Raw genomic sequence first — 26,187 nt, forward strand, 5'->3', positions numbered from 1 at the left:
TTAACCTTTCAATTAGTTGTTATCAAGGTTCCTTCTGCCTACGCGTGCGTTCATCTTCCGAATCAAACAGGACCCCATTGGATTTATCAGACTACTTTACGCATACATCATCGGCTTCTCAAATAAACGTGTTTATATCGCTTACGCGAGGAGTGTGGAGAGATCGCGCGAGGAACTTAAAGGTAAATGTTCGCTTTGCCAGCGTTGTCGGGCATTTATCTCGGCAGTGTCTTGAGTGGGTTGTTATCGGTGACATGTTTCAATCGTTCAAGTTTAAGTTGTCGCGAGTGATGTAACTTGATGCTACTAGAGAAATTAATTTAGGCTATTAAGGTTATTGGGTTCCACGAACCGTGCAAGTATCGCGAGCTACTGCTTGACCCGCATAAATGGAATTTTCCAGATGCTATCTCTTCTCAGTTGCTTGATCTAGAAATATGCGTGCGTAAAACATGCGTGCGTAAACGGACAGCAGTCGTCATTGCATCCTTTTTAGTGTTTTAAACAACGGGAGAAAATGTTATGCCGTCATCCGTTTAGTATCCTCAGACATAGACTGGATTTCTAAATTTGCCTGCATAGACAACCATCCCTAGGATGTGCGCGCGCTCCATGTCTTCTGTAAACCGCAAAGTAATTGTTATATTAGATTACAGTGCACGTTGCACGGGGAATGCCAGTGATAACTCGACTAATTATTCACCATTACATTATTCTCCAAAAAGTGCGACTAGGTCGATCTGCTCATATTGCAGTGCAGTGCGATGCTCATAAGGGGGAGCCTTCTTAAAGGAGTAGATGAGTTGTGGTTGATTTTACATTAAAGAGCCATCGAGTCGTTTTAAACTCATTAGATTACATGTTGATAAAAATGTCCTCGCTTTCCCTGGTCCCTGGGCTTTTGTTACGTGTAGAATTGCAGGTATCGCAATCGATACACGGAACGTATTAAAGAGACGTCGTTGCTTTAAGAGGCGGGTCAAATCATTATTGACTCCTCGAGAGGCCGAACTGGTTCATTGTGATTGACACTTGCTTTATCAAATCAGGGATAAGTATTTGCCCTTTCTTGGGCGGGACTGTCTTTGTGAAGGTAAGGTTTAATGAGACTCCATTGGGTTGTAATCAGTGTCATGTCGGATTCATGTAAACTACAACATTGTAACAAAATGGCGTCTGTTTAGTAACGCGACCGGGGCAAAGCGGCGAAGTCACCTGACCCCTCCACCGCATTAAAGCGTACAGAAAACAAGGTTTGCGATTTGTTACAGCTCGGTCGTGACCGTAGGTTAATTGACGCGTTGACTTTGTCATAATAAATTATTGATAGTCATCTGTCGGAAGTAGTCATAAAGCATAACCTAATTTAGCCAGCTTTAGCTTAGCGTGCTAGACTTGAGCTCCGGGGCTGTTTGGAAACCCGATGCTGGAGATACGAAGGCGAATCCTTCTGAGATTCGCTTCACTTTAATTCAGTATCTCGCGTTTGAGAGGACTCGAGCTGAAGTACGAATGTCAGTAGACGTTTAATGAGGTGTTTTATTTGAGTACTGGAGATTTGTGTGATGTGTTGCTACTCTCTTAATGTGAAATGTCATGGCCAGGTCTTAGTTTACGACCAAAGCTGGAAGAGTGCAGACAAGATTTCAAGCTGGATTAAATAAGTGTCATGTCCTAAACAAAGCTGAATTTTGTGTGTTTATGCGTAATGATGTTCATGGTTGTCCTTGAGCGCTGAAAAGCTAAGATTAGTGAATGTGAGTTGATTGACAGTTTGGTTGCCATCAGTTGTGTAGTGTTTATATAATCGAATAACACACTCCATTTACTCCTATGGCTCACCAGTTAATCTTGATTTATGTGGTGGCTCTTTTGCTGGTTAACAGAGTTGCGTTGTTCAGTTATTTAATGTAGCTTTTATTGGATCTTTTTAGGCCAGATCTAATGTCTCCGAGGAATGGGTCAAGTGTTTCCCCTCTGTAGGTGTGTGAAGCTTTTTATATAACCATTTAAGGAACAATATGATGGCAGATAAATTGTGGTTGAGTTGCTGTTGGTGAGAAATTCTTGAGAAATTGTTCAATGCATGTCACCTGCTGGCTGCTCGCAGCACTGTTCTTCCTCTGCTTCTGCTGGTTGGGTTTAACAGTCACAAGCAGGGACTAAAAACGAAATGTTTTTCATTTCGCTTCGTTCTAAGCAAAAACTTTTTTTGTATTTTTATTTTTTACCGTTCCGGTTCAGAAGTTCCGCAGCCTCCTTTAGAAAAGGTTACCGGTTAGAACAAAATAAAAGAACGGTTAATTACATTCTTTTAAAATGACAGTACTCTGCACTAATGGGTGGGTGAAATTGCAGTGTTGCCAAATCTCACAAGAGAAACAAGCAATATGGTCTGCCCAAAATAAGCCACTTGCCTCAACAAAATAAGCAATAGTTTTGGTTTTTTCCCCTTTGTGGTGGATTTATCGGCATAGAAATCATAAGCATACAGTTAATGAACAGTTAAGTATAGTTTTATTTACAGATCTGCTTCTGGGTCAAAACCCGGCAGTATAAAATCAGTATTAATGCATCATATCTAACAATAATTCAGTGAAAACTTGGAAACAACTGAGAAATGTACTTTTGAATAATGTTTTCGGTCACACTTTATATTAGGTGGCCTTAACTACTATGTACTAACATACAAGACTATGTATTTACTGCGTAACTACATGTTGTTCTGCAAAATATCCAAATTTTCTGCTGCTGATGTTGAGGTACGTGTAGGTTTAGGAGTAAGGGTAGGGTTAGGGTAAGGGGTTAAAATTAGGTTTTGGGGTAAAGTTAACAGTGTAACTACAAATGTAATAAAATTCAGGTATTTTAAATGTAATTGCAATGCAACAACATGTATGTAAATAATAAGTACATTGTATCAAATGGTTAAGTACATAGTAGTTAAGGCCACCTAATATAAAGTGGGTCAATGTTTTCCTTGTATCTGGATTAACCGTGCATGTGTACTGTATGCAGTATTTATACATAGTTGTTATAAAGGTCTTTCACGGAATGATACATCCACAGTGGTCAATTAGGCAAAGAAATGTGTGACGCCGCAGTTTCCTTCCGAATAAAAGCACGTTTCAGTTTTTCAGCAACATGAAGTGCAGTTCCAAAAATTTACTGTGATAAACCCTTTGGCCTTTGGTTTCATAAAAAAATTATCAGAGCAAAATTAACCGGTTACCAGCATTAAAAAATTTATGTTTTCACTGCAGAACAATTGAAAATCACTTTCAGTTTTTGGTTATGTTCTGCTAAAAATGTTGTTTGTTTTGAACCATTTTTAGTCCCTGGTCTCAAGCCTAATAAAATGTGTTATATTATTACACCGTGTGTTTTATATGTTATATTAATGAAGTACAGAGTTGCTTTAACTTTTAGCTAAATATAAAGCCTTGCAAAACTCCAAACCATGTAGTTTTATTGTGTTTTAGAGTAAGAGAGTGTCCCAAAACATTGTGAGCTGCCTACCTAGACAGCATTTTTGAGCATCAGAGACCAATGCAGCATTATTGCTGTGAAGATAGCTAGGTTTTGAGATATATAGACAGCCATAATGTCATGAAGTGATCCACACTATTATTTCAAAATGTGAATTAACATGTTCATCTTTAATCTTACGGTTTTACTTGTCTGTCTGGTTTGTTTTCCTTATATGGGATGTGTGCACCCAACACCTGAATTCAGATTACATGTGTACTACTTCACAGAGCTGGAGAAATAGCTATAATATCTGTCCTAGGGGAAGCAACTTAATTTGGCTTAGTTTTAGCTGTATTTTTGTGTCAAAAATGTCTTTGCCTAATTTAGGCTATCAAACAAAAACCTGAGTTGAGATTAGTCGCTCCCAAGATGTTAGGTCATGCTTTGAAACTGTAATTATTTTTCAGTTTGACGTGTAGGAATCAGGACTTGTTTTTTAACCTGCTTGCACTGCACTTTGTGGTTGGAGAAGCATCTCTAATGTAAATGAGTGGTGGCACTGGTTAGCCTAACCTCCCAGATCAAGTTGCCATGCCCATATAACTGCTTCTGGAGTTGCTCAGGACACGGTGTTTTGTTGCAAAGTAACATGGATTTTCTGTTTTTCTTGTCTTTACACCCACAGGTGCAACTCGAAAGGATTTTTCAGCAAGTGTTCTGAATTTGGATTTACAACCACAAGGAATTTTTTATCCCAGACAAAGAGGAAAAGAAATGAATAGCCAGTCTGGTCTTTGAGGAGTTACATCAGTACCATATCCTGTTCAGCCTAATGTATTAATGGCTGGCTTTTGTTTGTGGATGCATATGGTTCGCTCATAAAAGAAAGGAATGTATTCATGGATCACACCTTGATGAAACAACTTATTTCACCATGGTGAAACTGGCCAATCCCCTGTACACAGAGTGGATTCTTGAGGCTATTCAGAAGATCAAAAGGCAGAAGCAGCGACCTTCAGAGGAGCGGATATGCCATGCTGTCTCAACCTCACATGGACTAGACAAGGGTGTCGTGCTCCAGCAGCTGGAGCTAGCTGTGAAGGATGGATCCATCCTTAAGGTTACCAGCAAAGGGTGCGCTTCATACAAAGACCCGGATAACCCGGGGAGGATTGTGCCTCTCAAGCCTGTAGGCCCTGCCGCCGTCTTGGTTGGATCCGTGTTACCTGCAGGAGATCTGAGACATGTGGATTGGAATAAAGTCCTTAGGAGGGCTATCGAGGGTCTGGCTGTCCCTGCTGGCTCCTCTCTAAGGAACATCGAGAGATTCCTCAGAAGCCAGAGCAACTTGGTGAATGTTGTGGCGAACCCCAGGTTCCAGCAGAGGCTAAGGCTAGCTGCTAAACGGGCGGTAAACAATGGTCGGCTGCTAAAGGATGGTCCGCTCTACAGGATGAACAGTGGTGGACTGGGAGGTAAAGCTTGCTTCAGGAGCCTGGGGGCCTTTGGTGTGGAACTCCCACCTGTAACACTACTCCCTCACGAGAAAGACCAGGTATGGCAAGAGCTTTTGATCTTGTATGTCTATGTCTCAGAAAAATGCTCATTCATTGTGTTGAATTGTCAGAGGTGGTAAAAATGTAAATACCTGCTTTTCACACAGAATATGTTCTTGCGCTAAAAAAGCTGGACACAGCACCACGAATTGAGCAGAGGTGTCTCGACACATTTTTAACAGTTAAATTCTAATTGACACGGTGTCTAAAAAACGCGACATTCCTGCTCGTGACACTGAAAAAACAGTGAGACATGCTGCAATGATCAAAGACAAGTGCCTAGCGCATGTTTACATAGGAAACAAGTGGAAAAACTGCATTGATAGATGCAGTAACATGTTTGGTGTGAACAGCCCATTAGACTCTTTGTTTCTGCGAATGCCAAGGCTCACATCATTCTGTAAAGTCCTCTTCAAAGGTTTTACCCCTGAACAACAATGGGAACTTCCTTAGGAATGTTTGGGCACCTCTCTATTCAGTTCCAAGCAGATTTGTGGTATTTTGACCCAGACATAGCTTGCGATAAACTGTTGTTTACATTAGCAGCCTATCAAAGGCTAGTGCACAGAACAAGAAAATGGACCTCAGTGTCCCAAACAAGAACTTTCCTTAAAATAGCACCTCCTATATCATTGAAAGATTGTGTATGTATGAATGCTAATATACGTTTGTGGTCCATTTGTAACAACTAGGAAGTTGGCAGTCAAAGGCAAGTGTTTGTAGCTCTTCAGAGATTAACTATACAGAAGTGGGTTTGTTGTCCTAAATTGTTGCAATATCTTTGAAACCATAGCCTAACTCATTGTTTAGGTAAAGGGTTTCTTCACCAATCCCTCAAACCGCTTTTTCATCCACATAAGTGAACTTGGGTTTGTTTGTAACATTGTGTGATTTAAATGTTCTGTGAAGAATGAGTAGACCATGTTTTTGTTCCTAAATCATCATTGGTTTTCTCCACAATAGTTCTCTTAATGAGAGTATGATACTCTACAGATGTTGGAATAGCTTTGTTGTAGAATCAAGAGAGGGGATCCTTTGAGGGATCTTTTGCACTGAAGTTACAGTGCTTGTCATCCAGACCTGGCTAAAATAATTTTTACAGTTTGGATTTCCATGTTTATTAATCAGCTTCAAACTGAGTTTACAACCCGTTTTACTTCGTAATGTGACACATATCCGAGTCAAACAGTATATTCAATGAGGGGGGAAAATGTACGGTGGAACTTGATTTAATCAATCAACGGTAGAGCGCAATATGTTCCTACATTTTTTCCATAGGGAAATTAGTCATTTATCATAACTTGTAGCCAAGTCCAACCTAGCGTGAGCTCTGAGGTTGTTAGTTGATGGTATGCTTTTGCTGAAGCCACCATTCCATGTTAATTTTAACGTAATAAAAAAAAAAAGTGTTTTAGTAGTGTAACTCCTGGTGAAGAACAACATTATTAATGATCCTGAGGGAGAAAATCCACAAATCATAGAATCACGTCAAAAACAAACTACGGCAAAAGAGCCCATCAGCAACAACCCACTTCCATAACGCAACTGAGTCAGTCTCCCTAAACTACTTACTGGCCTATATACACCGATCAGCCACAACATTAAAACCACCTGCCTAATATTGTGGAGGTCCCCCTCGTGCTGCCAAAACAGCACCAACCTGCATCTCAGAATAACATTCTGAGGTGCTATTCTTCTCACCAAAAGTGTACAGAGCGGTTATCTGAGTTACCGTAGACTTTGTCAGTTCGAACCAGTCTAGCAAATCTCTGTTGACCTCTCTCATCAATGAGGCATTTCCATCCACAGAAGTGCCGCTCACTAGATGTTTTTTTGTTTTTGGCACCATTCTTAGTAAATTCTAGAGACTGTTGTGCGTGAAAATCCCAGGAGATCAGCAGTTACAGAAATACTCAAACCAGCCCAGTGATTGCCCTTGGAGCAGGTCGGTTTGGTTCATGGCTTAGTACTTTATGAAATTCCTATGGAAAAAATACACCTGGAACTAGGGCTGGGCGATATGGCCAAAAATATTATCACAATATAATTTTTTTTCTAATTTCGTTCAAGATTGATCACAATATATACACTTTATACCATAAATGGGGAAGGAAATGCATTCCACATGTTTGTTAGGCCTCAAGAATGAATGTAACTAGTTGTTTGTTTACAAGTAAACTCCTCCGGGTAAGCAACCTTTTAATTTGAAATTTAAGAAGTATTCTCAGTTTAGGATTTAATCCTACATAAGCTCTGTGATGTCTTTTCAATGAAATTTCACCGATTTCATCGTCTTTGCTGGTGTTTGACTCTACTGAGTCTTTCTTGTGACGCTCCACACTTCAGTTCAGTAGGTGGTGGTAATGGACCATAAACTGGATTGCCAACCTCCCATAAAAATCACAAGAAGAAGAAACACTTTCTTGCCTGTGACAAGGAAAAATTATTTAAGTATTGTACTTAAACAGCAATTGTGTTAATGTCGGAGTTGCGGTCTTGTTTGGTACACAAGGATATTATTATAGCTGGCTAGCTAGCAGTTACCAACCCTCATTACTGGTTTCCATGACAGCTGGGCTAACCGGCTTATACTTCCTAACCAGCTGATTTCATGACTGTGATTTAGTTAGCTAGTTGTGTGTATAACTTTGCCAAACTGCTCGTGTTTTTAGCGACACGCACCTCATCCGATCGTCTAGATGTAGAACATAGGCTAAATTTTGAAAATTACTTGATAGTTTATCATCGATATTAAGGATTTAGTTTTTCGATAAATATCAATATCGTTTTATCGCCCAGCCCTATCTGGAACCAGTACGGCTAAACAGTGGGCAGGCACTGTTACGATTCGATTATAATTCAAAGGGTAATGATTATTACAAAACGATTCTCGATGCATCACGATACATATTGTCCTCAAATTCTTTTATCAATACACACACTCTGTATTAAAAAATATTAAATTATTAATTTAGAATTAAGTGATCACTAGCCTATAACTTTAACCACAACTATAGGTTGCTGGTTAATGATGGCTATATGAGATATCTGTTTCTGTGAGCGTGCTGATGTCAGCTTCTTTCCACACCACAGGTGATAGTAAAGTGACACAAATAGCGTGTTTGCTGCTTAAGAAATCAATCATCTCACTGTTCGCACTGTTCGGAGGAGCGAGAGATCGGAAATGAGCAACAGCCAAAGAAATAGACAGTGCTAGGGAAGAGAAATGCTTCTGGGAAGCATAAGACATAAAAGAAATAGAAAATAAAAACATCACGCATGTTGTTTGTTGCTATGTGCTTGATTTTGTGAATGAATTTTGGGATCATAGTTTCAGCCGGGGACAATGGTCGTGTGGTTGATATAGCCAGTCCACGATCAGTTCTGTAATGCGCACTTGGCTTTAGTATGCGCGTCTGACCATTTGTTTCTAGTATCTTTAATCTCAATGTAGTCTGTAGAGAAAAGAGAATGAAAACGTTTCAGTGTCTTTCTCTTGCTGGTCACTTAAGCTCCAGAGTCCATACTAGGTGGGTGTTAATACTCTTTTTCTGTAGTGGTCGGTTAACAATTGGAAGCCATTTGGTAATCAAACCTTGGAGCACATTCCCTTGTAAACTCTTTGAGTTGCTCTTTGAAAGCAAAAGCTTTTGGTTTCCAGGCACAGGGGCTTGACTGTTGCTAAGCAATGTGCTTCATTGACCCTAGGACATGATAGCATGGTGCCAGTCTTTTTTTCACAATCAGGGAGACGGTCTGCCATCTTGCAGATGGTTCAGGGGGACTGCAGTGGTGGGCCGGCAGCTGATTAGCTCAATGCGTTAAAAGGGCTCTTTTGTTGTTAATTGTGTGCTTGGGGACTGGTCAGTCTGCAGCTGCTCCAGGCCTCTTTATCATATTCTGTGAGGGGTTAAATTATGAGAAAAGAGAGGGCCAAATCTGCCTTTCTTTTGTCCCATTAGCTGGCAGGATTAGATTTTGCGTTGAAGGTGTATTGGATCTCATGGTTGGTCTCTTTTATTTATTTTTTGCCTAAAAGATAGTAAGCTAATATGATGAAGGTCTGTTAAAGCTGATGCTGATTACATCTGTTCCTCTGTAATGGTGTTGAAACAGTGCTAGCCTGCTGTTTACCAGCTGTGGCTGATGCAATTTGCTCACTTTCTAGAAATTTCATTACAGAATTATAGGTAGTATTAGCTATGCGTTTTGCTTTGGTCTCCCAAATAAATCTTGCCATAAAACTTTCTGCAACTTTCTGTAAACTTAATATGATTTAAATAGTGCAATTTGTGTCTTAAATTTATCTGAAATCTTTTTGCATTTTGAAAAATGACTCGCTAACCTACATAGGTGAACTTTTATTGCAGGTCTTTTGAATTTTGAGCCACTATGTTTGTCCAGATCAGTGTGAGTGCTTTGATATCATCTTCATCCTCTAATTTCTGCTAAATGCTCCTTTCGAGGCAGTATGAATGAATTAATGTAACATTTATATAGCGCTTTTCTGAAATTACACTCAAAGCACTTTACACATTGAACAGGGAACTCTCCTCAACCACCATCAGTGTGCAGCATACACTTGAATGATGCGACGGCAGCCATTGTGCACAAGTACGCTCACCACACACCAGCTATTGGTTGAGAGGAGAGAGTAGAGTGATACAGCCAATTCATGGGTGGGGATCATTAGAAGGCTATGATTGATTAGGGCCATTGAGGGGAATTTGGCCAGGACACCAAGGTTACACCCCTACCCTTTTCGAGAAGTGTCCTGGGATTTTTAATTTCCACAGAGTCAGGACCTCGGTTAAATGTCTCATCCAAAAGACAGTGCCTTTTTACAGTGCAGTGTCCCCGTCACTATACTGGGGTATTACGACCCACACAGCCTGCAGGGTGAGCACACCCTGCTGGCCTCCCTAATACCTCTTCCTGAAGCAACCACAGTTTTCCCCAGGAGGTCTCCCATCCAGGTACTGACCAGGCTCAACCCTGATTTGCTACAGTGGGAAACCGGTCTTGAGCTACAGGGTGATATGGCTGCTGGCAGTAGTACTTTCTTTCCATGTAACTGGTGTATTTAAACTGTTCAATCAGCATTACTCTTTGTATAAATCTCAAATAGCTTGCAGCTTATTTGAAGAAACTCATACTTGTTAATGGATTTAGAAAGGCATATTAAAGGAGTAGTTCACCCAAAATGAAAATTCTGTCATGAATTCTGTCAGCCTGTCTTTTCAGTACAATGGCAGTTGACAGTGTATTCACTTTAAAGCTTGAAAAGGACCTAAAAGTACCATAAAAGTAGTTCATGCAACTCTAGCTTTTGGTGAGAAACAACACAAAATTAAGTTATTTTTTTCAGTGAAAATCTTTACGGCTATTGTGCATTCATGAGTGCATGAGAGAATGCATGCTTGTTCAGCATGTGTTTTTCATTTTTATTATGTGGCATTTAAGAGTACTTGGGGAGACTAAGCAGAGCTGTGCTTTGTGGTTTTTTTCAAAGTCACAGTATTTAGAAAGCAAGATTGAGATCTTTGTAACGCTAGAGTTTCTAGATCCATTTTTGTTTCCATTGAACCTGTTTGCATTGTGTAACAACCCAAGTCCCTAAACACTAAGCCACTGCCACCGTCTATATGTATAGTGAAGAAAGAGTCCAACCTAACCTAAAGTGGTGGTGGTTTAATTAGGGCTACAGTAATAGTCACTTAGTTAACCTGACTCTCTGATACCTGAGTGTGTGCCATGTTGCTGTTCCTCAGGCAGTTTGACCTGATTGAAGTAATGGTAATGTAATAGCCCCGCCATCCTCGTTAAGTTCCTGTGCTTTAGAAGCCTGGATGAGCTAATAGAGCTGTTTGAAAATGTAATGGGACAAGTCACGGGTCAGCGTTAGAACTGCCCTACATTCCTCTTTCACACTGATGCACGAGACTTGCCGGGCTTAAATAAAATCGTACTTCTCTCTAGTTTCTCTCAAAACACATGGTGATGATGCTGAAGTTCTTGTCACTGGATTGGATCACACAAACCAAGCAGGGAGAAACACTATTACGTGTTACTGTCAGTGTCTGGTTATGAGATGAGGGGAAAACATAACCACATGCACACTGCCATTCAAAAGTGATGTGCCCCTACGTGGATTGGCTATCCAAGCTTAAGATCTCAGGATTCAAATCTTGTGAAGATGAGCAGCAGTCAAGTTTAATGTGGGTTAAAGCTCATGTTTACTTTGCTTCAAATGATTCTTAATGATAATTACTCTTTTACAGGTAATGGCTCACGTAGCCTTTAAACATATTTTTCATCTATTCTCACTAGGGATGGGACAATATATCGAATTTCGAAATATCGCAAACCAAAATAAATGACGAACCACAAAGGCAAAACGTCACATTTCAAAATTTGTAACTTTGTTTTCTGTCCGTGTGACCTATCAAACATTAAAATCTTTGTTGTTTTTTTCTACACTATTTAACAGGTTTGCAATAAGGGTGTAAATCGGACATTTCATGACGATATGATCTTATATTGATTCTCTTGGCCAGTGATCTGATATTTCCGATACTTCTGCCGCGATACGATTTTGATTTGACTCGGGGCCCTGTGATCGATTTTCCGATATTATGTGCCTACTTTACACAATTATTATTATAATATATTTTTTTTTTTGCCTTCAAATGCAACCAAAATATAATTTTAATATTTTATTGAGCTCTCTGAAAAGTGCAAATTTAGTATCCACATTGGGACATCCACAACAAAATAAGATACTTCAGATGTTGAAAATAATTATACAGATAATATAAAAAATAACGTTACACACAAGTGATCAATCATTTGATTACAGCTTATTTTTCAATTTAATCCAATTCAAAGTACTTACAAACCCATGACTTGTTTCCAACTATCCGTGCTATCTGCGGTTTTCTTGGCTACAACTTCCACAGTTGTAATGAAAAATTCTGTTACAGGTAACTGGGATAAATGTTAGTAAGGGTGCTGATGTGTAGATGTCTTATAACTGATGCTAGTGCTGGGCAGCAAGTGATTTCTCTTTCCCTCATTAGTGTTGATCAGAGTGTCTGCATTGTCAAGACGTTTCACATGATGGTTGAACTGCTCCATGGTACTTTTAAATAGCAAATTCTCATGTAAATTTCAAATGGTTGCATGCGCAACGATATCGTTGGAAGCCCAAATTAATCGCGCATGTGAGCCACTCTGCGTTTGTCACGAGAGTTCACATTTTAAGGAGCGCTGGGTTGACGTGCGCACACATCCTGTCACTGCTCTGGAGCTCATGTTTTGCGGGAAGCCTGGTTGACTGCTCGCACTGATCCTGTCACTGGAGCTCTCGTTTAAGGTTAAATGTTTTTCTAACAGGAATAACTAAAACTTGTGTATTCTTAATCAACTCTCAGTAATACACAAACCCAACTTAGCACATGCACACAATCTCTCTCCCCCTCCTCCTTTCCCTCCCCTCCCACCACATTCCACCTCTCCTTCTCTCTATCCCTCCCCCTCATTTTACAGTAAAATTTGTGCAATTCGAGCAACAGTTAACTTTTTTCTAACAGGAATAACTAAAACTATTGCAATCTGAATTAAATCTCAGTAACACACAACCCTTTCCCTGAACTGGAGAATCAGTATTTTACTTAAGTGCTTGACTTAAATCAATGTCATAACTATTTTAAGTTTTATTTAATCACTGGAATAATATGCAGTTAAGATAATCACTGGCAAATGTAATTTTGCATCAGTGTGGGGCAAGGGAAATAATTGAAACGATTTACAGACTGTAAAAATCACACAGTTTATGCCGTTTTTCTCACTCATACATGGCCGTTAAAGTAAACAGAAAATATAAAACGGCCAAATAACAAAATTAGATGACGCATGGTGTAAAGTTACGTTAGCAGCGGAGCAGAAATTACTTTTAACATGGGGGCAATGAGGAAAATAAAATAAGAAAATAAATTTTAAGTGACTACTACTAACAGAAATACCTGTTGTAATACTAATATGTCATGCTTGGGTGGGGACAAAAAGTAAACGGGACTTACGGTGCTGCCTTGCTGCCATCTTGACAAAGCGCTCTGGGATGCTTTCGCTTCAAGTGTTCGTTCATGGCAGTTGTACTGCTGTGATAAGCCATTTGCAATTTGCATAGCTTACACAGCACCATATTGTTGGGTCTCTGGCTAAAATACTCCCACGCTTTAGATGACCGTGGGTGAGTTTTTTTTAGCTGCAGCTTGTTCTTTGGTGGAATCCATGCTTAAACCGGGCGCTGCCATTTTAATTACTCCTTTGCGACGTGCCGATGCATGTTATGCAAATCAACGTATTTCTGTAATCGATGATGTCGATGAATCGTCCCAGCCCTATAGCAGAGCTCATAATTCGTTGTGCCACTGCAGAATGCATATAGGGGAAAGCCTTTGATGTTTAGGAATATTGAGGCCACACTAGGACTGTCTGTCCTGCTCTGTTTGCAGACTGAGTGCCAGTGGGCGGGGCCAGTTTTTTCAAGTAGGCACTGATGTTGTTGCTGTAGTGGCGGTCATGAATTAATGAGCCTCCTAGTGACGTAGGGAAGTCACGGAAGTAGAAAACAAGGTGTTTTCGCAGCTTGGTTTGAATATATGCTTTTATTGCATTGGGGATTAAGTTTTGAGATCTGAATTTTACAGTATGTTTTTATAGTAAAATAACATCTTATTCAAAATATCAAAGAAAAGTTGTATTACTTATGACCCCTTTAATATCCTTTTTGGTCTTTAATAGTCAGTTGTAGTGGTGCACTGATCAGGAAATTTGAGGCTGATACAGTTTTATTTTTTATATTTTTAACATTAAGATCGGCCGATACTGATTTTTTATAAAGTGCCCTTTGCCACACTTTTGCAAGTTATATTGTGCAGTTATGTTTATGCTCCACACAGTTATATTACGGTAACACTTTACAAAAAATGTCCATTTGTTAACATTATTTTACAACATTACTGTAGTTAACATGAATTAATGAACTTAATGTTAGTTACAACATATATTATTACATTTTTAAAATAAAAAGTTGTATTAGTTAACATTAGTTAATGCACTATGAACTAACAATGAACAATTGTAATTTTATTAAAGTTACAATTAATAAAGACTACAAATATTGTTCATTGTTTGTTCATGATACCTAATGCATTAACTAATGTTAACAAATGGAACCTTTTTATAAAGTTACCAAAATTACATTAAAATTACATTAATTGTGAATTGCTAACATTTATTTGTTTTGAAACAGTTATGAATAGTCCTGTTGTCAATATCAAAAGGTCATTGTGACGTACTGGTAAGCAGTAAGAACCACTGAGAGCATCACACACAGCAGAGATATGTTCAAAAATAAGAAAAATATATCCATTGCTCCAGTGAGAAGTCATTAATATCTATGATTTGTTTACTGTCTTTAGCATTTTGCTGTAACACAAATCACTAATTATTAAGCAAATGCATGAAGACGCATTGCCATTATGGTTAAAATGTAATTGCTGTGATTAGTGGTAATGTGACCAACATTAATCTGATTTAAATTGGGATCCTCACAGAATAGGGCTGAGATGAGTGACTGAGATATTGAGAGCACCTGGAGAGCTCACATGTTAGATTGACACCGCAAGTGAGCACATTGAAGGGAGTGAAGCTGAAAGTGCTCATGATTGCTCAAACAGTCTCTATTGCGCAACATAACATCTGATTGTCACAACTCGCGTTACATCACGTATACTCAGATTTGTATATGCATGTTTATTTGTTGTTTAATTCATTTTTATACCCCTTTGCAGTCTCTTTATCCTCTCCGTGCGCATAGTGCTGCGAGTCAGAATTACTACTGTAATTACTCTAGAAAATGGGCAACCTAATAGTCATATATGTGTAATTCTTACACATTTTTAAAAACAAACCTGCATTTTCATCTGAATAACAGCATGTCTGAAAGTTTAAATTCGTAAATACTTAGCCAACAATTGACCCTCCAGAGGCCACACTGTCATGCATCAAGGGCTGAGAAAGCATTAATTAATTAGAGGAGCAGTGTATGTGTGATTCCCTGCATGCTGCGAAAAAGATCGGCCCTGGTTCTAGGCACGATCACTGATCACAAGACTTAAGACGAAGATCGGCCGATTTAGATCAGTGGCCGATCAATCGGTGCACCCCAGTCAGTTGTTGATCAAAAAGTAAAAATAAATATGAATGTTTATTATACATAGCGCAAATGGTGTAAAGATACCGATAGACTCCTCTCTCATTATATACTCGCTGAACCAGAACACTGAGATATTCATTGAACTCTTAAAGGGACAGTACTCCTTTTAGCGCTTTTTATAAAAATCTAAACTCGTATGTCAAATTTAAATACTTGTAAATTGTACATATTATTTCAAACAGTGAAGGCTCATATCACTATTATATATACAATTTCATGATTTAATATTAATTGATAGAATGTAGAATTTGTATATTTTAAAAAAAGTTCAAATGTGATTATAAAAATTATAACAAATAAATGAACGCAATCTCACATGAGCAAGAGTGCTGTATGTCAAGCTATCAGGGCAGAGTGCTGCAGGTAATCACAGCTGTGCTAATAAATGGACTCTACAAGCACGACTGAGAGTGTGATATTGCTTTTATATTATTGCTTTTATAACAGTTTAACAAATAATTAAATAAGTAGGGAAAAACTAAGGACTGTCTAAAAAAAAAAACTACTTGGAACTACTTTCTTACACCACAGGATCTGCCATTGCTAGTTAGAAAGATGTGCCCATGGTTCCCTTACTAATTCGAGAACCACACTTCAGAACTAGTAACGACAGCTTGGCCTGTTTCTAACAAGTTGTTGGAGAAACAAAGACGTGTGTGTGTATGAGAGAGTAAATGAATGAGCCTGTGATTACCTTGCAGTGATGAACAGTAATAGTGCAGCTGTTAGTTTAACTTTACTGCTCAACCAGGGGTGTCTCTAGGATTTAAAAACAGAGACTGAGGCCAAAACATCAAGGGCTAGTATCCAGCCATAAGCAATGAATGCATAGAATTAAAAACTGTGTACATTATATTTTGTTTTCCACATAGGAGGGGTGTTTCTAGACTTTTAGCCTTTCATTAATCACCTATGAGTTAAAGTTGTGTTCCCTTATTTTGTAGGGGGTCCATTGGCATGCTCATTGGCAAGATTTTTTATCAAAGAATATTTGACATTATTATTATACATTGTCAACAAATGAACACTGAGAAAATAATGAATAAAAAAACAATAAATAGCTAAATAAACATCAGTACTGTTTAGTATCAGTCAAATGCTGAGCATTAAAATAAATAAAAATAAAATAAATAGCTAAATAAACATCAGTATTACTGTTTAGTATCAGTCAAATACTGACTATATTAATATTACCAAGTCAAGAGATAAACAGATAAGCAGCGGTGTTACACTGTATTCTGCTATACAAGTTCAGGGGAAACTTTCAATGGTGGAAAACCAGACTTTCAAATATGACATTTTATAAATGCAATGACTGGAATTCCCATTCGGTTGAAGGGGGTACCAAACTGTGAATCCTGAACAAAACAGTTTGGTGAATACATGTTTACTCATTAGCTTCCACTCAGCTGACAACAAAAGCCTAGTTTCCATCCACTTTTCGCACTATTTTGTTATCGACAAAGTGAAAATGCGTAAACATTTTTTTGCGAAATTTGCTGTCTTCTGCCGCATAACAAACACTTTGTCACATAAGTTTTGGTTTATCGAAAAGAAATCTGCCCTTATGCCGTTTCCATACAGAAATGTGTTTATCGCTAATTCGCCTGCCAGATGTCCCTAATTTGTGCCTCCTAAGTTTTGGTAAAATGGGGAGGGTATTGAGACAATTCATTGAAATTAACCAGCTAACTGTCATTTTAATTTCACAAATAAAAGCAATCAAAAGGGAGCAGTTGCCCTTCTGATAGGACTGTAATATTGGTCCTGATGTTGGGTCTATCGCAGGTTGCCACCGGATCCGACCCAAAAGCAAATCGTCATGGCCCTGTTCAAGCTGGTAACCTGCACCAAGTAGTGGGGAAATTTTCGGTCTTCGTATAAGGACCATCAATCGATGTGTATATGCTGTGTGCACAGCTATTAAAGAAAAATTGATGTGGTGTAATATCTGGGTTTACATATGATACATTCCTGATATTCAATAGGCTGTTTTGAACAATCATCTAATCTAAAGCATTGCCGCCTCAACTGCATTATACCCGTATGTTTGTCCCACAACTTTTAACGACCAACTGAACTTGATTATCATCTAAAATTAATTTTAGCATCTTAATGCAATTTAAATTTTCGAAGAAGCTCAGCAAATCCGATCCGAGGTAAAGAGGGTTATATTTAAAATATTTAAAAGTTTTAAAAGGTTCAAAAACTCGTTTCTGAAAGTGAACTCCGCATTGGACAAATAGTTTTGATAGTTTATAGTCTTGAAGTGTAGAAAATGTAATTCAGCTGACTTTATTCGTCTACAGAACAGGGTATGGCTAATTTAAGTTTGTGTAAAGAAAAGGCATATATAGGTCTAAAAATATAATTTTATTCGTTTGGCAATTTATTTAATTTAATACAGGGAATTTTGCTGGCATTTTTTCAAAAGTAAGCTAAACAATAATTTAATATAATTCGGCTATATGTTAGTGTTCCAAAAAAGCACACTGATGCTTTTCTTCTAGTATTGTGTATTTATTTTTTATTTAAAACCTCTTTATGCACAGAAATGATATGTTTTTTTGTATTGTGGGCTAATTCCGTTATTATTTTGAATGGTGTGTAAAAGCAACTTCAATAAATAAATGGATGTCTACCGCGATTAAATTAATCGCAAAGAGTGGCCGTTCATTTGTTCTCCGTGTACTTGTCAATGTGCATGTATTGATAAGAGATATTTGTGTTGGCACTCCTGGAAGTGTCATGTTTGCAGTGATCGGATCTTTGTGCCGTTCAGATCAATCCATAATCACGTACAATATATTGGCTTTCAAGGATCGTATACCTTGTCGTCATGATTAACACAGGCTAAGGATTGGGGTAAATTCAGTCATATGACACTACATTTTGCGTTAACGCCAATTTTTGCGACAAAGTGTTTTCAAACCAGTTTTTCGTGACATTTGATGTATCGACATAGAGTTTATGTGCTAGAGTTAAACGGAAAAATATTATGTCGACACTTGTGAAATTTTTGCGTTTCCATCAGCTTTATTTTGATGCGCTAAAACTTTTTTCACAAAAAATCCTTGGATGGAAACGTAGTTACTGAAAGTAGCTACGTGATTAGCTAGTTAGCTATAAGCTCATTGTCATGGAGAGTAAAAGATGGACTTTATTTACTTTCCAGCATTGTGTCTCACCAACTACATAACAACATAGCATGAAATCAACACTCATCAGACGCAATCCACCACCGCACCGTTGTCTGCTGAGCTGCAAAAAGATGCTCTGATGTTTATCTTTCGATCTGTTACATTACTGACTGCACTGACAAACTATAGCTGGCTAACAGCAAACAGACATGAGTGACAGGGTTGTCAGGGACAAGGTTAATGTTATATTAGTTATATTGAAAGGGAAAATGATGGGGTCATTGTTTATTAAGTTTCCAGTATGTATTTCACAAACTAGTTAACTTACCGAGACACAGCTCAACTCCGCCCTGTCTGCAGAGCCACCATCAGTTCAGAGTCAACTGTAAACAATGGAGTCGGAGCACGCTCGCTGGACAAACTACGCTATGACACCAATTCTGAAGCATTGTTTTCTGCATTATATGTTCTGAGAAAAAGTTTTCATATCGGTAAAATATACGCCGATACTGATATACTGGTGAGGCTAATATCGGCCGATAATATCGGTCGAGCACTATTATCTATATAATACTCTGGTATCTGAAGTCTTTTAATACTCTGACTTATTTCCCAGCATCTAAGCATCTGTAGTATTTTTTTTTTTATTTATTTATTTTTTACTTTTAGGTGCTATATGAAATCAAACTAAATTTAAATAACACCTTATTTCTATGAGATTAGTTATGAGACTATAATTTGCTGACTGTACCCCTTAGTGCACCACTTTACTGAGTTGGGACTGTGCAAGTGAAAAAGTTTTTCCTACTCCATAACATATATTGTTTTCCTTTCATTAGGCTCTTAATGATTTAAGGAATCTTTAGGAATATTTGAAATCAAACAAGGCCATTTTTTTTTAATAAACATCATTCATTAAGAACATACATTACTCAGGAGGAAAACTGTGTCCCAAATTTTTCCACACATCTTGAATCCAGATTTTAAAGCCCTTTTACTTTCCCTTATATTTACAGTGCAATGTCATAAACGTAGGTAAGACCATGGATGGCTCCTCACAGTGGAGAGGAAGAAAACACGGCTCACAGTCCAGATGCACTCTAAACTTTACAAACAGCTTCAGGTAGATCGCAAAGTATACATTATTATACAAAAATACCAAATAAGTAAATACAGTAGCACTCTCGTTGTGAAATATGCAGAGCCCGAGCTGCCGCTCCACTGAAGCAAAACTTGCGTGTCGAGGGTCTTTAAAGGAAACACCCCTTCATTACATCTTAAATGCAGTTATATTTAATGCGTTATAGCTTTATTAAAGTTCAAATAATACAGAAGCAGATCCTGTAAATAACTACAAACTCCGAAACTGGCATTTCTCTGTGCGGTCAGCGCCTCTTCTATGAGTTGTGTGAATGTACCGATCTAAGGGGGAGAGATTGAAACTGCTCCCGGCTGATGCACACTCAGTCGCGGGGACGCTCGTCCCTCGAGCACTTGCTGCAACTAGATTATAATATTATAATGTGATGGCTCGTGACTTATTGAATCATAATATATGTGTCACTGTGCATTTATCGTGAAGAAAATTGGCAATTCGCAGCTTTATGAATAAGAGAGAGTTCGTTTTTTTGTGAGTTAAAGATGGATTGAAGTGAACAAAAAGGTGAGAGAGGGTAGTCTTCGCCTCATTATACACTGCAACAAAATATGTTTTTTATTTGTTTTGATTTTGGCTTGTTTCCAATATAAATATCTAAAACTCCTTTAAAACAATGTACATTTACTTTAGCAGCTATACTGCAGAAGAAAAAAATGTTATCTGAGAATGTTGAATATAATATTAAAAATACAAATATTTGAAAATATCTAAAAATCCTTTAAAAAAAAGATGCATTCACCTGAGAAGCAGCATATAAGATATTTAGACTTGCTTTTAGAGAATAAATCTTGAATATAAGTATATTTTGTCTTTACTGCACTCGCAGAAGTATAACCAAGTGAATACACTTATATACAAAATACATTTATATTTAAGATACATTCTCTTAAAGCAAGTCTAAATATCTTATATGTTTCTTCTCAAGTAAATGTATCTTGTTTGAATGATTTTTAGACCATTTTAAATGGAAAACAAGACAAAAATACTTGACAACAGGATTTTTTGTAATGAATTTTTTTACTGAATTAAACTTAAATATTTTTCCTTTAATTCACTGAATGTCATTTTAGAGGTTTTTAAAAGATGATTTTGACCTCTTTATTGTTAGTAAGCATGTTTAATACAACCTTTTAAGTCGGGGCACAGGCTGAATAATCGGTTAAGAGCTAATGATTAATCGTTGTGATGATCGCCGAATAATTGTTCTAATAATCGTTAGTTGCAGCCCTGTCGTACATGTCATACTTATTTTTAACTTTTAACTTAAGAGTTAGGGCTGCACCATTTAGAAAAATTGATTGCGATTATTTTGAAAAGTATTGAGATTTGCAATATGATAAACAAAAAACTAATTGTAATGTTTTGCCTTTGTTCTACTGCAAATAAAAGTTTACTCTTTGAGGGTTCACACTTGAGCCCTCTTGAAAATAACTAAACTTGGACCTTTTTCACTTCAGCCAAAAACAAACAAATAAAACAAAGAAACAAAAAGAATAAATATTGACATTGTACCTTTCCACTGTGTACCTGTTTTTGTCCACTTTGTGATAGGGTCTCAGCACCACTATTCATCATCATTATTTTTGGAACACTGTCAACTTGAATATTATATTATTATAATATTAAAATTGTATATTTATTATTATTATTATACCATAGTTATACATTTCTGTAATAAAATCTTAACTTGCATGGGGCATTGCTATGCAATCTAATTAAACCAAAGAGTTCTTAAGTGTCGAGCTTCTATTTTGGCGACAGTTGCATGCAGAGTTTGTGTGTACAGTAGCTGAGTTCATATTTACAACAGCTGTATAATGTGCTTTTAACATCTCCTCCTCTGTCCACAAATATTCGGTGTTATGGGGTGTTTTATTTTATATTAAGTTGTAGCAGCCATACATATTTGTAATTACAAAATGATGCGCTCAGCGCAAGCAAGCCAACAGAACCGATCTCGGAACACATTGGTTACTCTGAGCACGAGATGGAGTTATCGAGCACAGAACTGCTCTTAAAACACTGTAATCATGCACTAACACAATACAGACAGGACAGAGTAGTCCATATAAACTTTGAAACAAGCAGACTATTATTTTTGTATTTAATAAATCGCAGCCCTTTGCGGTTTAATATCGCACATGGTCATTTTGCAATTTTATTTTGATTAATTGTGCAGCCCTAGTAAGAGGACTCAACTACAGAATTACTCAAATGCCCATCTCTACTCTTTCTACCCTCATTTTGTTCCAAATCCACATGACCTTCTTTCCTCTTTGAAGCTCAAAAAGAAATGTTAGGCCTCAGTCACCATTCATTTTTTCAATACAATGAAAGTGAATGTTTTGCCTAACATCTCCTATTGTTCTCCTAGCAAGAAAGTATGTCATATGGGTTTTTGAGAAAATAGTGACATAATTTTCACTTTTGGGTGAACTATCAATTAAGCAACACTTTTTCACAACCTTTGGCCTCATGCAGAAGTATGCTAATAAGTCTTCTAATTAGTCCTGAAACTGGTTATAATTTAGTGAATTTGTTGCTTCACATGTATGACAAAGTGGTATATTTTTTTAAAATGTTAATTTGCAACATCATAGAGAACCTCTTGCATTTCCACTTTGCATTTAGCCTCTGCGTTGTTCAAATCAAGACCTTCACGTGTAACTTTCACAGCATGTTTTGCACACTGTCACCTGTAGCACTTGTTCCCCAGCCCAGCCACTGCAGTCTTGTTTCATTGGCCTTTAATTCAGAGCACAGAACATTCTGTTATCAGCCCGTTGTTGATTCATGCTAGCTCCACTTAGTGGACGAAACAATTTAGAAGGATATGTTAAGGTGTTGCTGTTGTGATGTTGCCTTAAATAGAAGGATATTGTAAATTTAATGAGCTGACCATTTCAGGTAAGTTGGCTTGTGTCCCTCTGTGAAATTGGCACGACTCAGAGCATCATGCTTTTGTTGGGCCTGCCCGTTTTAAACAGGAATGCTTTGTCATCTGTGGAATGTTCCTTTGCAAACATTCCAGATCACACATTTGTTGCAGTTTTCAGCAGGGTGTGTGCACTAGGACTGAACGACTTGAACAAAAAATATAATTGAGATTATTTTGAAAAATATTGCCATTGAGGTTTGAACTGCGATATGATTATTAACATTAAAACCAAACTTGAGTCATGGTCAAACATGCTCTACTGGCAATAGAAATACTGTTCAAAGAAAGGGTGTTCACACTTGAGGACTCTTAAAAAGAACCAGACTAAATGCTAATAAAATATACAGTGAAACATAGAGAGGGGAGGAAAAAACAGATTCACATCATCTTTACGTTGTATCTGTTAATTGTGTACCTTTTTTTGTCAACTTTGTGATAGGGTCTCAACCCATTTTTTCATCATAATTTTTGGAACCCAATAATAAGTTAAGTTAAAAAAAAATATATGTATTTAATTAAATCGCAGCCTTTGTGGTTTGCAGTTTTATTCGATTAGTTGTTCAGCCCTAGTAGTCACAAATTAGCACATATTTGTGCTCTCATTGAAGCAAGAATGTGCCCTAGTGTTTATGCAAGTAGAGACGTAGAGTGTATGTTCTGGTAGCAGTAAAGGCCCATTCATTTATGATTGCCACTATACAGTGTTAAGTAGGCCAACTGTATAACTGCATCGTCATGTTTGTGACCAGTATTCCATATACCTTCAGTGGGATGCGACAAAAGCAGGTGAAATTTTTGTTTCTATTTATAAATCTTGAAAAAGTGATACTTTTATAGATAACTTAACCGAGCCAAAATGTTATTATTACTTTTTTCAATAAAGTTATATCTTTCAAGTGACACTATTTAATTTCGCCAAAGTCAAGCAGCTATGAAGGGGGAGAGCAGGGATAAAACCCTTGTTGGTTTTTGCACATTTCAGACATGTCATTTATCTGTAACATCATCGATTCAATTAAACTGGAAATGTACATAGGACGATGTTAAATTCATAACACCACTAGTGTTAGTTAATAAACCACACATCATAAAATTATGAAGCCCATACTTTATTCACACCACCACTACAATGTAAACATATTAGTCTTATACACTAAAATGCATCTTCGGTGTTACTTTCTGTGTATTCATGATTTAAAATCAGCTCTTACATTCAAACAGACAGGATCATCACAGACGTGTTCTAATATTGTGATCAAATCAGACCAGAAAACAACACAAAAACATCTAACTTCTGAATGAGAGATGTTTACAATGATATACCGGTATGCGTGTGTACTCACCATCACACATCAGACTTGGCGGCAAACGGAGATGAATCATAGATTTAAATGTGTTTAAATGTTCGCGAAACTCAAATTTGGCTATATTTGACATGACTTCAGACCTGTGTACACTTTTCCTGGGACTTTTTAGATTTATATATATATATCGGTTCATGGGTGTTTTTACATTCACTGCCATTGCCTCATCCCACTGATGGTCACAAATATGGCTGCTACGAGGAAAATGGGACATCACTGAAACTGGAATTTGTTGTAACATGAGCTGTTTAAATTACAGGGTATTGATTATGTGATATTAGTTCTAGTTTTGATGGATAAACAGTTGTTGTTTAGCTGGATTTGTATGATGCTTTAGTAGTCCACATAATCACTGTTTGGCTGCATATACAAAATTTTCCCAACATGTATTTATTTAAGAGTGCTTGAAGGCATAGTGCACCCAAAAGTGAAATTGAAAAATAAATGCATACATTTTTTTAATCACACTCGTGTTGTTCCAAACCGGTGTAACTGACATCTGTCGAATACAAAAAGGGATGTTGAGAAGAATGTTATTCATAATCACCATTTACTTTCACTGTATAAAAATGCAATGAAAGTGGATAGTGATATGAGGCTAAAATTCAGCTTAACATTTACTTTTGTTCCACCGAATAATCAAATTTATACGGGTCTATGATGACAATTCAGACAAACATTCTGTTCCTTTAAAAAGAAATTCATTTTAGAATCTGCCAACTTGTTTAATTTCATTTATTTTGCCCTATATAGCATGTAGCTTAACGCTTAGATTACTAACTAAAGTCGGACATACCAGGCTTTTCAAGTAGCTATGCTTTAAAAATTCCTCCTTGTGTACACGAATATATGGGCATAACTGTTACATGTATAAATTAAATGAGTGGGGGCTTTTTTCCTGTGGAGAAAAAAATTCAGCAAGAGGCAGTGGAATTCTGCCATTGAAATCAATTTACGGGTAATGTTATTGAATGATGTGCCATGTAGAGCAGCAACAGGGTTTATTTGTATTTTTATCAGACCGCAGTGCCTGTGCTTTTCCCCTCATGTGCATGAATACAGATATATTATTTGGAGGTAATTGAGGTCAAGCATTATGTGCGTGGTGGGATTTTTGTTGTGAATTGCGCTAACGTTGCCCTCAAGGACAGGAACCTTTTATAGGCAATGAGCACACATTCATTTTTTGAGCTCTAACCGACTCGTCATTTGTATGAAGAAGCGTGCATATCATTCAGGGGCCATCGATAGACCTTTATCACCATCTTGGTTTTGGAACACGGAAGTAAAAGATTGCAGGTAAACTTCGACAGCGGTGAATGGGAGACCACGCCAAATCTTATTTTCACTTACCCATTTGCTCCAACTGCATACGAAAAAATCGTATATTATAAATTATTTTACAAAAGAGGAAAAAAATAGAGAGATGTGGATTACGACTGTCAGATGAGAGAGAATGCCAAATTTACTGTCATTCAGCAGCTGTACAAGAAACCCCCTTGCAGCTGTGGTAACAAATGTTTTAAAAATAATTCCAGGGTAATATAACACAAAGCATGATGTTATAAATTTACTCTCAATATTTAAGGGTGCAGTATGTAAGATTCAGAAACCCTTGTTATTAATGACACCTGTGGCCGTTAAGTGAACTGCAGCCAGCTACCTGTTGCTCGTGCTCGTGCACACACTCCATTGGGACGTGAGCGAGCGAGCATATACCAAAACAATGACGTAACGTACAAAGAGACTGAACGTGATTCACCGGCATCATGCTGACAGATGAGATAGCATAATTCAAATTACACAGTTATGATTGTTTTACTACAAACTTTGAGACTGTATATTATATTTGAATCTCCAGTGCTGGAACAGGGCGAAAACAAAGTGTGGATATAGGTCTGACTATGCAAGACTGTAGTTTGAAGTAATCACTTTTCTTTGCATGATACATTGACTGCATTTATACGAAAGCCTATGTCGGCATTAGTTAGCTAGCCAGCTTTATCAATAGCTGTTAGCTAAATTTGGTGGATGATGACAGCAGCTGTTTATAAAATAGACTGTACATTATAAATATGTCGACACAATTCAGTATTGATGTGATTCCATCACAACTGTCATTTTGATATATCGATGCACTATTGTTTTATAATAATAGAATGTATATATTTTCTGTATAACCAAGTTACGTTACACTAATGAAAGGGTCTTTTTGCATTATCTTGAACATTGTCTAGCATTAATTTAATGTGTTTGTGTAGTTTACCTTGCTGAATT

General features: G+C 37.4%; 1 protein-coding gene across 6 annotated transcripts in view; it reads left to right on the top strand.

Moving 5' to 3' along the window:
• The window catches only part of LOC127412357 (histone acetyltransferase KAT6B-like), a 53,150-nt gene continuing 26,963 nt past the window's right edge, over positions 1 to 26,187 (top strand). For 2 of the 6 annotated variants that reach the window (XM_051648638.1, XM_051648644.1), the window contains exons 1-2: positions 1 to 182; positions 4,157 to 5,026. In XM_051648638.1, coding sequence (XP_051504598.1) covers positions 4,406 to 5,026 — 621 coding nt within the window. In that variant the 5' untranslated portion in view covers positions 1 to 182; positions 4,157 to 4,405. Of the gene's footprint in view, positions 183 to 1,123; positions 1,254 to 1,319; positions 1,535 to 1,620; positions 1,984 to 4,156; positions 5,027 to 26,187 lie in introns of those variants that run through there. The other 4 variants (XM_051648641.1, XM_051648643.1, XM_051648640.1 and 1 more) reach the window with 4 other exon arrangements.

The sequence above is a fragment of the Myxocyprinus asiaticus genome, chromosome 21 (genome assembly GCF_019703515.2).
Source record: "Myxocyprinus asiaticus isolate MX2 ecotype Aquarium Trade chromosome 21, UBuf_Myxa_2, whole genome shotgun sequence".
Classification (NCBI taxonomy): domain Eukaryota; kingdom Metazoa; phylum Chordata; class Actinopteri; order Cypriniformes; family Catostomidae; genus Myxocyprinus; species Myxocyprinus asiaticus.